At 52.9% G+C, this 12,455-nt stretch overlaps 1 protein-coding gene across 1 annotated transcript; it reads left to right on the top strand.

The window, feature by feature from the left end:
- The first annotated feature begins 294 nt into the window (after positions 1 to 294).
- On the top strand, positions 295 to 11,820 carry SNRNP40 (small nuclear ribonucleoprotein U5 subunit 40). The gene is made up of 11 exons (XM_074162020.1): positions 295 to 318; positions 415 to 534; positions 840 to 969; positions 1,516 to 1,609; positions 2,237 to 2,402; positions 2,899 to 3,021; positions 3,987 to 4,107; positions 5,452 to 5,534; positions 5,959 to 6,020; positions 9,199 to 9,302; positions 11,195 to 11,820. Exons 1-11 carry the CDS (start codon positions 295 to 297, stop codon positions 11,242 to 11,244), a joined length of 1,077 nt encoding a protein of 358 aa, XP_074018121.1. The 3' UTR covers positions 11,245 to 11,820.
- The last annotated feature ends 635 nt before the right edge of the window (positions 11,821 to 12,455 follow it).

The following is a 12,455-nucleotide window of genomic DNA, read 5'->3' on the forward strand; positions in this document are numbered from 1 at the left end:
CCTCTTTACTCCACCAATCGCCAAGCTCAATGATGGCAAGTGGCAGACTCTAGCCAATCGGTGCTATTCGTGCTAGACGAAGCCCGCCCTCCAGACGCCGTGAGCCAATCCATGTGCACAAAGCGCGCCGGCACCCGGCGCCTAGCGTGCGTCACTCGCGCGCCGGAAATACGACGGCGAAAGGCGGGCCATCCGGCCGCGCTCCACCAGTCAGCGCGGCGGGAGGTGGGACCGCTGGCCAATGGCGGAGCGGGAGGGCGGGGCGGAGCGGGCGGGCGCGCGCGGCCGGCGGCGATGATCGAGCAGCACAAGCGGAAGGTCCCCGGCGGCGGCCCCGGCCCCGGCGGCGGCCCCGGTCCGGCCCCCGGCCCTGGCCCCGGCCCCGCGCCCGCCCCCGCCCCGGGGGCCGCCCCCGCCCCCGACCTCCCGCTCGTCCCCGTAGCGGCCAAACGGCCCCGCCATGAGCTGCCTGGGGCGCCGGGCGCCGGCGGTGGCGGCGGGGGGCAGCCCCCCCCCGGGACCCTGCTGCAGGCGGTATGGCGCGGGGGAGGGCCCGTGAAGGGATGGGGTGGTTTGGAGTGGAGGCGGAAGTCCCGTGAGGAGGTGGCGGGAGCGGGAAGGCCGGTGGGGTGAGGGGAGAAGGCCTGTGAGGGGGTGCCGGGGCTTGGGGCAGAGGGAAGGCCCATGAGGGGATTAGAGGGGGGAAGAAGCCCCAGGGGGGTAAAAGGGTGAGGGGAAAAGGCCTGTGAGATGGGGGGGGGGGGGGGCGGGTCACGCTGGCTGTGCCCTTTGTTCCCCTCCATGGCATCCACTCACCCAGCTCTTGTTGCCTCCCGCAGGGCCCACCGCGCTGCTCCTCCCTGCAGGCCCCCATCATGCTACTCTCGGGGCACGAGGGAGAGGTGTACTGTTGCAAGTTCCACCCCAACGGCAACACCCTCGCCTCTGCTGGCTTTGACAGGCTCATCCGTGAGTACCAGGCACCACTGGCCCAGCCAGGGCTGGGGCTCGTACAGTTTCAGGCCATTGTGCAGTGATGGGGTTTTGTCTCGGCCCGCACCTTGCTGGGTCCTGAGCATGAGGCACTTCACAAATTGGGGAGGAAGAATCTTCTTCCAGCTCCTCTGGCAGGTCACTGTCCTGCTGGTCCTCAGACGGGACTGGTAATGCACCTTGCTGGTCATAGCCCTGTGTTCCCAGATCCCTCACGCAGGTTACCATCGGTCTGTGTTGGACTGCAGCAATCTGCAGAAATATAATTTGTAATGTTTTGACTTGCTGAAGTGAAGATCATTACTTTTCATTAAAAATTTAGCTTGATCTGAAAGCGTAAAAGCTGTCTGTCCTTCTGGGACTCACATGATACTTCTTTATTGTTACACGTCATCCCAGACTGGAGGTGACAGTGGCGATGGGACATAGTTCGTTTTATTGAATTCCCAGAGCGTTGCCTCATCCACAGCAGGGAGGTGTTTCTGTGTTTCCTGGACTTACCTCTCCCTTCCTTTCCCCCAGTGCTGTGGAACGTCTACGGGGACTGCGATAACTATGCCACCCTGAAGGGACACAGCGGGGCGGTTATGGAGCTGCACTATAACACCGATGGCAGGTAAGGGCTGTGTGAGGCTTTCGGCTTCGGACCCAGCTCTTTCTGAGGAAGGTGCTTTGTGCTGGCCCGAGTCCCTCAGAGCACCTCGGTGCCCGTGCTCAGTCCACGTGCAGCGAATGCTTGTAGTGTGGCTTTCACGGGTAAGGATTGGTGCCTACTTGAGATTAAGAAAAAGGATCTGGACTCACCCATGACCCACCAGCGCCCTTGATTTCAATGTTGAGGAACAGTGGAAAGTTAGTCTCAGTCATCTGGGAGACGCTGGGGAGCGAAAGAAAGCAAATGAGATATTTCTTAATTTAAAAGGCAATTCTACTATTGCCCTTGAGCTATTGCCACTGAGCTTTCTTTCCTGGGTTCATCCCAGATAGTGTTTGAGGAGGCAGAAAACCAATTTATATGTAGCTAGAAATGGGTGTTAATGGGAGTGCCTCCAGAGCAGCTGCCCCACTGCCAGTCAGCCCGCTCTGAAACGCTGCCTTTGTCTTGGTATATGGGGGAGGTCCTTCTCCGTGGCGTGTTCCTGCTGAATATTTCCAGCTTTGATCCCAGAACTTGAGAGTAAAACAGGTGGGAGGGGAGAAATGTTTTGGAAATGCAGAACCTCACGGCGCTTCTTCTCCGCAGCATGCTCTTCTCCGCGTCCACAGACAAAACCGTGGCCGTGTGGGATAGTGAGACTGGAGAGAGAGTGAAGAGGCTGAAGGGCCATACCTCCTTCGTTAACTCCTGTTACCCAGCGAGGCGAGGGCCCCAGCTGGTCTGTACCGGTAGCGATGATGGGACCGTGAAGGTCAGTATGTTGTGTAAGGAGATAGTCTGGGACGAAAGTAAGATGGGATCTTTGAAAGAATTTTTTGAGTCTTCCCATTTAAGTGGGCTAAATTCAGCCTTTCATTGCTCTTCTAATTTCATTATCTAATAACTTTGATTTCAGAAATCAAAAATTTTAAATAAAATTTGACTGCTTCTATTTTTCTGTAATTCTTTGGGGGAATGAAGAAGATTCGACTGCTCAGTTGTATTTTTCCCACTGAACTGCATTAAGAAAGCATGAGAAAGGCAAGCCGTTAATGAAATCTCACATACCAGCCCCTTCTTCCCTCCCTCTCACTCCCATCCTCCGACCACACCAGGCTTTTATTATGTTTTTTATAGAGATCTCCTGAGATCTAAAAGAGGGGATTTCAGGAGCGTGTTCTGAGTCTCTGCCAAACATCTGTGCAGCCTCCTGTAGCTTTATCGTTGCGTATCTTTGTGCAACTTTTACAACTGCCGTGTCCTTTCAGCTGTGGGATATCAGGAAAAAAGCTGCCGTCCAGACCTTCCAGAACACGTACCAGGTCTTGGCTGTGACTTTCAATGACACCAGTGATCAGATCATCTCCGGAGGCATCGACAACGACATTAAGGTAGGATGCCCGTATGTCCCCGCGTGCCTTTCCGACTCTGCGCACCTTTTCCATCCCGTCACACCTCACGTTGGTCAAGGACAAATGTGGAAGCCCGTTTGTTAATTTTACAGTCACAAGAGCCACGCGGACCGGCCGTGCCCGACCTCGCTGTTGATACAGGGCCAATAAACTCTGTGGGAGGTGGTCCAGGGCTGTTTGCCATGTGACAGCCTGGGCAGCCCTGGCATTCCTGGCCAGGCATCCCAGCGCTGCTGTCACCCGCTGGAGCCTATATGGAATGCTGCCTCTCCTGGCAGCCTGTGCCTCTCGCGCAGGCTCTAGAGCCATATATGAGGTAAACTAAAGAGAATGTGGCGACACATCCACGTTCTCTGCCCTCTGCTCCAGTTTGCAACTTATTTTGTCACCTGCTAGTGTGGAAAGTTCTTATTTGAGAGCGAGCTCAGCGTTTCATTCAGCTGGTAACTGAGATTCTCCTGAGAGCCGTATGATTCAGTCTCTCTTACTGTCCTTTAACCTCGGGCTCCAGCATTACTCTCAGGCGTGGGGAGCACGTGCTTGCCAGAGAGCCATCGCTAAGCGTAGCGCTCACATGAGATCTGTTCCCACTGCCCCTCTTCGGGAGAGAACAGTGTGAAATTTGGGGATTTTGGCCCTGTGCTGTCAGTCAGTGGAATTTGGGAGCCGGGGGAGCTATAGATGGGTAGAGAGGGATTCCTGCATCCGTGAGGCTGCTGATATTTCGCTCCTTGGTGGTTGGATGCCTGTGGTAAGAAATCTTCTAAGAGGCTAATTCCATTTTTCCTACAAAGTAAATAAAATTCTAGACTTGTATTTTAGCTGTTCAGACCCCACCAACAGAAATTGAAAGCCACTGTCATCAGATGACTGATCGCGTTGGAAGCAGCAGTTCCAACAGTCTTGGCTGCCTTTTTGTTAAACCACACTGTTGTGTCTGAAAGGTGTGGGACCTGCGCCAGAACAAGCTCACTTACACCATGCGAGGCCACGCGGACTCAGTGACGGGCCTCAGCCTCAGCTCGGAAGGCTCCTACCTGCTCTCCAACGCGATGGACAACACAGGTACGGAATCATGGAATTGTCAGAGCTGGAAGGGACCTCTAGAGATCATCTAGTCCAACTCCCCTGCTAAAGCAGGGTTGCCCAGAGCACATCACTCCGGACGGCATCCAGGAGGGGCTTGAAGATCTCCAGGGAAGGGGACTCCACACCCTCCCTGGGCAACCTGTTCCAGGGCTCTGGCACCCTCACCCAAAAGAAGTTTTTCCTCATATTTGAATGGAACTTCCCGTGTTCCAGCTTGTGCCCGTTGCCCCTCGTCCTGTTACTGGGAACCACTGAAAAGGGTCTGGCTCCATCCTCCTTCAACCCACCCTTTAGATACTTGTAGGCATTAATAAGGTCTCCCCTCAGCCTTCTCTTCTCCAGGCTAAAGAGTCCCAGCTCTTTGAGCCTTTCCTTATAAGGGAGATGCTCCAATCCCTCCATCATCTTTGTTGCCCGATGCTGGACTCTCTCCAGCAGTACCCTATCCCTCTTGAATTGGGGAGCCCAGAACTGGATGCAGTATTCCAGTTGTGGCCTCACCAGCACAGAGGAGAGGGGGAGAATGACCTCCCTCGACCTACTGGCCACACTCTTCCCTGTGCAGCCCAGGATGGGTACGTCCTACCCAATGCTGCGGGGAGCCACTCTCTCACGCCACCTTGGCGTGATGTTTAGGAAGGAACAGCCCAAATTGTTTGACGTAGGAAAACAAGAGCCAGACGTGGGGATCGGCTGAAGGGACGTTGGCTCCAGAGATAAAGCTTGAATTCTTGTTATGCCGGTGACAGTCACGTCCTTTGCAGGGAGGGAGCAGCTGCATTGGAAGGGTTTGTCACGTCTCCCGAAGGGCAGCGAGGACAGGAGCGATGGCACGCATTACGTGCACAGTTGAGTGCCGTCGCGGCCTGGCTCTCGTCGGGGCGGTTGGGCCGTTTCCCTGCGGGTGGGGAGTGACAGCCCGGTTTCCAAACCGCCCGTCTCCCGCCTGGGGGTGCTTGGCAAAGCTGGTCTGATTGGGAGCGTGATCAGGGAGTGTGTTAGAATAAAGCAAATGCTCGTGTAAGGAGATGGTGGCTCGTTTGTGTAACAGTTGTTTGGGATTTTTCCCCTCCTGTTGGCAGTGGTCTTGGTGTAATTATAAATTTCTGCATTTGACCTTTGACATCAAAGCTTTCTGCAGGGGAAAGCTGCTGGTTTCCTTCTGCTTCTGAGGAAAGCTAAGCATAAAGAGAAGAAGGAGCATGACCGGGTCTTTGCTCGTTAGCAGCATGTCTCAGGAAAGGAAACGTTGCCAGAAGCTGACCTTGCCCCCCCTGCCTCTGCCGTCTCCAGCTAATTACTGTGAGCTCTCTCTTGCAGTTCGCATCTGGGATGTGCGACCGTTTGCCCCTAAAGAGAGATGTGTAAAGATTTTCCAGGGGAACGTCCATAATTTTGAAAAGGTGAGCGTGCTGCAGACTAAAACATGATTGTTTGTAAAATGCTGCTGCTATTAACTTTTCTGTAAATTGTTTTTTAAGTTCAAGTTTAAACCAGAAAGGCTTTAATAAGAATTCAAAGAAAGATTAATGCACAAAGTGGGATTCCAATTAAAGCCGCAGTAACAAGATTTCTTTGCTCGGTTCAGCTATAATTAGCTGTAAATTAAGTATTTTCTACATTTACTATCTACTTTGTGTACAATAACAAGGCACTGGATGTTTCCAGCAATGAAATAAAATCTGTAATTACCATCTCCACTTCTGAAGGGAGATCATTAAAGCGGTGCTCATGATATTTAAAGTCTCATGGTGATTTTAATTCAAGTGGAAGGGAAAAACTCAATCTTTCCTTGGAAATGGATCTGTGCACTTTCTTTTATTTTAGAATCTTCTGAGGTGCTCTTGGTCCCCAGATGGGAGTAAAATCGCGGGGGGATCGGCCGACAGGTGAGTTCTCACTGCATTTCTCTGTTCAATCAATCCCAAATGGTTTGGGGACTGTTTACTCCTGAAATGAGCTTGATCACGTCTAAAATGAAGACGAAGACTCCAGAGTTGTGCGGGGAGGTGTAAAGACCCAAATAAACCCCTTCGCTCTCTGCCTTTACGATGTGTCAGTGGAGGAGCACCATATACTTGTAAAATCATATTATTATTGTCAAAGGCTGTCTATAGATATGCATTATAGCTTATGTTCAACCACCGGCTCCCACACTAGGACCAGCAGATGACAAGAGAGTGGCTGCCGTGGGCTCGGTCCCTGCAGTCACATCAGCAGATGCTGGTGAGAGTCCTCGAGAAGCAGGGGATCTGGGGGTGTGTGTGTGGTGGGGGGTTATACTGGTAAAGACCACAAATACCACTTAAATTGCTGTGTGGTGGCTTGTAGGAGACACCAGTGGTGTACCGAGGATCATTCTTGAGTCTTACTGTAATTAATGAGTAAGAAGAAGTGAAGAGCTGACTAAATTAGCACATATTGGACTTCTAAATGAGATATTCTATAAACTAAGACAACTGAGGAGTAGAACGAGCAGAGGGAGGAAGCCAGCAGAGGGTCTGTGCCAGACCCTGAAGGTCACCGTGAAAGATACCGACCTCCGCTGGAGCAAATCCAGACGCACTCTCAGTGACATCGAGACAGGAATTCCTGCAGGCCAGAGTCCAGGGCGTGCAGCAGTAGTAATCAGCAAATTAATGAGTTTCTGATAGAGGATAGGGAGAACTTTAGCTCTCGCTGTCCAGATATAGTGGGGCCAGCTGTCCCAGCCAGTGTCTGAGACGTGACTCTCCTTTCCAGTCCTACAGGGCGGTACCGGCACTGGGGGAACGCCAAGGCTGTGGCTGGTCCCCTCGGTGGCGAAGTGTGGCTGGAAGTCTCGGGCCAGTTTCAGGCCCGTCTTGGCCAGGCCATTAGGTTGGTTCTGCAGGTGCTGATACAGCTCTGTGCTCTGACAGCAGCTTTGGTGTGACACTGGTGGGGAAGGGCACGCAGCCAGACCCCGGGGCAGGTTAGACAAAGCCGCTCAAAGCTTTTGAGCGTTTAAATTATTATTTAATTTTTTTTGATTAAACAAATGTTTCATTTGTCTGAGTACAAAACAGTTCCCCAATGATTACTCTCTGCATTATGTGGAGTGTGTGTATATGTTGGAGGAGCAATTACCCGAGTATTTTTTTTGCTGTCAAGCCTTTCAGGTTATAGTAAAATCAACTACTTCAAGTGCTCACCTGCTTTGAAATACCAAATTAAAAACAGAACAGCAGAGTCCTTTGAGAAAGCATTCGATACAGTTCTTGCCTGCTAGATAAGCAGTTGTGCTTGAAGAAATACTGCTTTAAGTAACATTCATGACTTAAGTTGCAGGTTTGAATTTTTCCCACTTATGTGTTTAAAGAAAATAAGCCGAAGGATAGCACCAGCCTGAAAATGAACGGTCCTAACAAAGCGGGTCTGCCCCGGGTTGGTATCCAGTGTCCTGGATTGTGAGCAAGCGGTATAAATAATTCAGTGCTTTTTTGGGGGGAAAAGAAGCTCAGTTCTATTTCAACTGAAATACAGGCTAATTGTAGAAGCAAATGTTGTTCTTCGTCCAGTCTGCAAAGCCCTGGCAAACGGAAAGGAAGAGGAGAAGCTGAGGACCCCATTGTTGGTAGCGTTGCGTAAACCTGAGACGGTCCAGCCTTGGTGTTCAGCGCTTGGGCTGTGTGTGGGGCTGCTGGACCCCCAGCATGTTTGAGTTTGTGTGGGCGAGAACATGGGGATGCACAGTGGCATTTGCAGCAACCTTCCTTTGGAGGGCTGGAGTGCAGTAAATTGATTTTACGTGTGTTTTATGGGCTGTCCCCCGTGCCCTCACCCTCTGCAGTCCCCTGTAAATAGCCATAGCGATGCCCCTGGGGCATGTGGGCAGCAGAGCTGCCCTTCACGCCAAACCCAGCCCATTCCTGCCCTGCTGCTTCCTTTTTCTGCCCCGGCAGATTTCATTTTAGCTGCCAGTCACCTCCTAAAGACTGAAGGCAGAGTGAGCGTAGTCCAGAACCGAGCCACCAATTGGTTTTGCAGAGCTGTGAACCTTGCAACGTGCCATTTCGTGCGTTTGGAAGGGAGGGATGCAGCGTTCCTGCGCAGGTGGGGGGCAGCATCGCCTTGCCTGGGTTATAGGATATTGCTCAGGGGTCTTCTCATTTTTTGATATATTAAAAAAAATCCCACCCAGTCGTTCGGGTGCTCGCCATAACCCAGGTCAAAGCATCGTTCTGCTTCCTGGTGGAGCTTGTGTGCAGCCACCCCTCCATGCAGGTAGTGATCGACGCCCATGGGGGATGAGCAGTGATCTTGGGTGATTTATAGCGAGGCAGCGTTTCCCCCACTCTCTGTGACCATTTATAAGAGTAATCTGAAAGCTGGTCCGTGCCTGGTGCCGGCAGTTTCTTTCTGACCTCCTGCCTGAAGGTTGCCGGTGGCTTCTGGCCCTTCAGCCGAGGTGCGGTGCCCAGGCAGGACCCGGCAGCGGTGAGAGCCCGCGGTGAGGCCTGCAGAGGTTCATCAAAGGGCTCAGTGCAATCTGATCGGCCCTCTAATTAATGCTGGGAGGTGGATTATGACTTCAGTGGCACAGCAGGAAGAAATCCATATATAAAGCTGTTGGCTGTGAGGGATTACACTGTCACAGGGGCTGGGCGAGCACCTGGGCTCCTCCTCACTGTCTGCCAGCCCAAAACAAGGGTGGCCACCGGGCTTGCAGGCAGGTATTTGTGTGGGTGAGAACCCCACTCCCAACACTAATTTTCTCCCTTAGCCCGCTGTGTTGCTGCTGTATTGAGGGTCTCCACGGCCGCAGGCTTTTAAATCCATCTCCAAATCCCATTTCATGAGAGGTGAAGTGGGGCTGCTGTGCTGTGGGGCTTTTGACATGTTGGTCCTACCTGCTCAGACTGCTCTTCTGGATCGGGCAGTGCAGCATTTTGCTCCTGAGAAGCTCCTTGTTTATCCTCACTAAAAGCAGCATCTGTTTCGGCCCGGGTGTTGAACCGCTGCAGGAATCGGCCATTGGGCGGGGGGGGGGGCGGGGCAGCTGCTTTCCCTTCTCAAACGCCCGTGCTCATAATGACTCTCTTGTAGGTTTGTCTACGTGTGGGACACCACATCCAGGAGGATTTTGTACAAGCTGCCAGGCCACGCTGGGTCGGTGAACGAACTGGCTTTCCATCCCGAGGAACCCATCAGTAAGTCCCCCCCACCTCAAGTCAGCCAGGGCAATAGTTTCAGGGCTGGCCGAACGGCTGATCCTCTGGGAAACAGCCCCAAAATTCCCTGTGGCCCAGAGCTCCGAGTATCAGAGACAAATTTAGGGGCAGCAGACTCCTGCCTGCTGCTCTGCCACAGAGGGGAGTTGGGCTAGGGGTGCCCTGGGGTGCTGGGCTGAGTGTGGGGGCTCTGCTGTGTCCTGCCCAGGTGGAGACCTGGGGGGACACCCGGATAGCAGCAGGGTGGCTATAGGTCCGGGCTAGTGGTCACCTGTGGGTGGCTGCGAGCCGTGGCTTTGCTGCTGCTGCCGAGGGCTTGTCCAGATGTCCCCAGGGCCATGCAAAAAGGTTTTGGGGTGCCTTGGTTTGGACACCAGGGATAATACCCATCCCAGTAGGGGTTCAAGGCCAGGTTGGAGGGGGCTTGGAGCAACCTGGTCTGTTGGGAGATGTCCCTGCCCAGGGCAGGGGGTGGCACTGGATAGTCTTTAAGGTCCCTTCCAACCCGAACCACTCTATGATTCTATGATTTGGGGATCAGAGGGGGACAGTGCCCACCTGGGAGTGTCCCCAGCCTGGGATCTCCTCACTTACCCAAAATAGGAAGGAAAGGCAGCTCGTTGTGCAGCAGGTTTTGTCCCCATTGGTGTCCGGCATATGGCATCCAGCGTATCAGCGCTGGGTGAGACGATGCTCGTGGTGGCTTTTTCAGAATGATTGTAACCACCGTGCATCAGCCGAGAACAGATTTCCTGTTGGTTTCTTGGCGCAGTGTGTGGCCCAGGCAGCACCGTGGGGTGCTCTTTGTTTCTATGGAAACACGTGCACCATCAGCCCGGTCGCTGCCTCGCTCCAGCCAAAAATTGACAGAGTCAACCCCAAAGTGAAGCCAAGAGCTGGGTTGTGCCGCGGGTGACAGTCTCTGCTGCAGGGCACAGAGTTATGGGTTTGTTCCTTGGTTATTCATGGCCCTATCTTCAGACCGGAGCCTGTGCTGGGCGAGCAGAACGGTCTCTGGTCTCCTCCCTGGCTTGGAGCGGATCGGTTGCAATTGTGTTCTGCTGAGCTCCTCTTTGTGAATCAATCACTTGGCTTAAAATAAAAATTAAAAACCCATCCAGGCGTTGCACGCGAGTTATGCAATTGATTTCTGGCAACGTTAATCTTGTAAATGGCTGCACCCGCTCCGCGATGCTCATCTGCTCGGGAGGGTGCTTGGGGAGCCCAAACGCAGTGAGGTGACAGACACCAGGCTGCGAGTTCACTTAGAAATCCCCCGAATCTCCCCTGGACTCAAATGACACCATTGGCAGTGTCAAGAGCAGCGCTTCTGGGTCATTCTTGTGGCACTTGTGTCTTAAATCCCCTCAAGAGCCTTTTCTGAGCGACGGTGGCTCACTGGCTCGTTGTAGGTGGGTGCCAGCTGCATTTTGCCTGTTCTGATAAAATAATACGATCCCAGCGAGGTTTTCCTGGCCAGCCTGTGCCCTCTAGCGGCGTGCAGTCCCGGCGGCAGCCATCTGAACGCTCCTTGCCATGAAAATAACGCTTCAGGATGCTTGAGAGCGTTAACAGCCTGTTTATACGCCTCTCTCTACCGTTGACGTGCTGAGCCCTGGCAGGCAGCACGCCATTATGCCCGCCTTGGGACGGGAGAATGGCAGCCACGACGCACAGCGCGCAATTAAGTGTCAGAGCAGTCGTTCCGTGAAGTGTTTTTTTTTTGGGGGGGGGGGGAGCAAAATGAAATTTGGCTTTCTAGATCACTTACAGCAAGCGAAATGAGCGGTTCAATTCAAACGCTGGGTCGTTAGTGGAGGTCTCAAACTGTTCATTTTCATACCCCTCCCTGTTCCCCCTCTCTCCCGCAGTACTCTCCGCATCCAGTGACAAAAGACTGTACATGGGGGAGATCCAGTGAAGCCGACGAGGAGACGGTGGGATTCGTGCCCTGGCAAAAATCCTTGGTTTACAGAAGTCGTACTGACTTTCTTTTCACCGGTGCCAGCCCCGCAGTGGGAAAGCGTTGAAGCAGCTTGACAAGCCGAGCCGCCCTCTCGCAGGCTGCAACGGCTGCGCCGTCTCGCTCTACAGCTTTTTTCCGCCGCCCCCCCTGCCCCTCTTCTTTGGGGAGGAAGGAAAATTTGGCATTGGAAAGATTTGAATTTTGGCTGTACTGCCGACTATTAAACCCTTACCCAGATCACTTGAAATTGGTAAAATTTGTTTAAATTCCACACATAGCTTGTATATTCCCTGTCGAGTTTCTCTTGTTGTTGGATTTGTGTTTTTTTTTTATACGGTCAAAACTGAAATAGATAGCTTTTTACAAGAACTGTGTGGATGGGATTTATTGTTCTGGTTTACTTTTCTATTGTACAATCCTAAATCAAGGCCCTCACTCGTATAGAACCCGGGGAAACTGTAGACGCTCACTTCAGAAGAGCAGCTTTATTTTTTATTCATGGCAATAAAAATGACCACACTTGAAATAATTATTGGGCTGCCGCTGAATCCTGTTTTCATGTTTTGAGTAAAATCCAGCCTCCTGCTATAAATAAATGCAAAGGGAGCGAGGTTTCTGTGAGGGGAGCGGTGTATCCAGTGCTCGGCAGAGGGGGGGGCCGGCGGGGCTGCCTGTCCCCTGCAGGGTGGCAGGAGGTGGTGGCAGGTCCTGGAGCGGGTTAGATCCGTACCTATAGACTGATGGCCGACTGCTGGGCCAACAAGAGGGTGTCTCAGCTTTGGGGGGGGGGGGAATTTTGGGGGCTGCTGCTACCAGACCTTGCCCTACAGCCCTGCCCCCCCTGGGTTGCTGCCTCTGCGACCTGGGGTTTGGGCCAGAAGGGGATGCTCTGCCCTGACTTTTTTTAAGTCAAGGCTGAAACCGCCCTCGAGCCCTTTGACTCGGGGCTGAGCCTCTGTTGGTCTTTGTGAGAACACTCCAGGGGCCTTCCCCACACCACAGCTCGTTGTCTGACGTTAATTAACTTGCTATCAACAGTACGTGCTGCATCTCTCTTCTGAACGTGTCCACCTCAGCTATTTCATCCTTTTTTTTTTCCCCCCTCGATTTGCTGCCTTGGCTCAGGTTGTATCGGGCGTTTCTCACCTCTCGCTGCCTTTCTGCCC

The sequence above is a fragment of the Numenius arquata genome, chromosome 21, assembly GCF_964106895.1.
Source record: "Numenius arquata chromosome 21, bNumArq3.hap1.1, whole genome shotgun sequence".
Lineage (NCBI taxonomy): Eukaryota > Metazoa > Chordata > Aves > Charadriiformes > Scolopacidae > Numenius > Numenius arquata.

What these genes read in the sequence shown, in the direction of transcription:
- SNRNP40 (XM_074162020.1), top strand. Translation starts at nt 295, where the DNA reads ATGATCGAGCAGCACAAGCGGAAG. An exon ending in TGGCTTTGACAGGCTCATCC is followed by an intron (nt 970 to 1,515) that starts GTGAGTACCAGG and finishes CCTTTCCCCCAG; the next exon opens with TGCTGTGGAACGTCTACGGG. An exon ending in GCGATGATGGGACCGTGAAG is followed by an intron (nt 2,403 to 2,898) that starts GTCAGTATGTTG and finishes GTGTCCTTTCAG; the next exon opens with CTGTGGGATATCAGGAAAAA.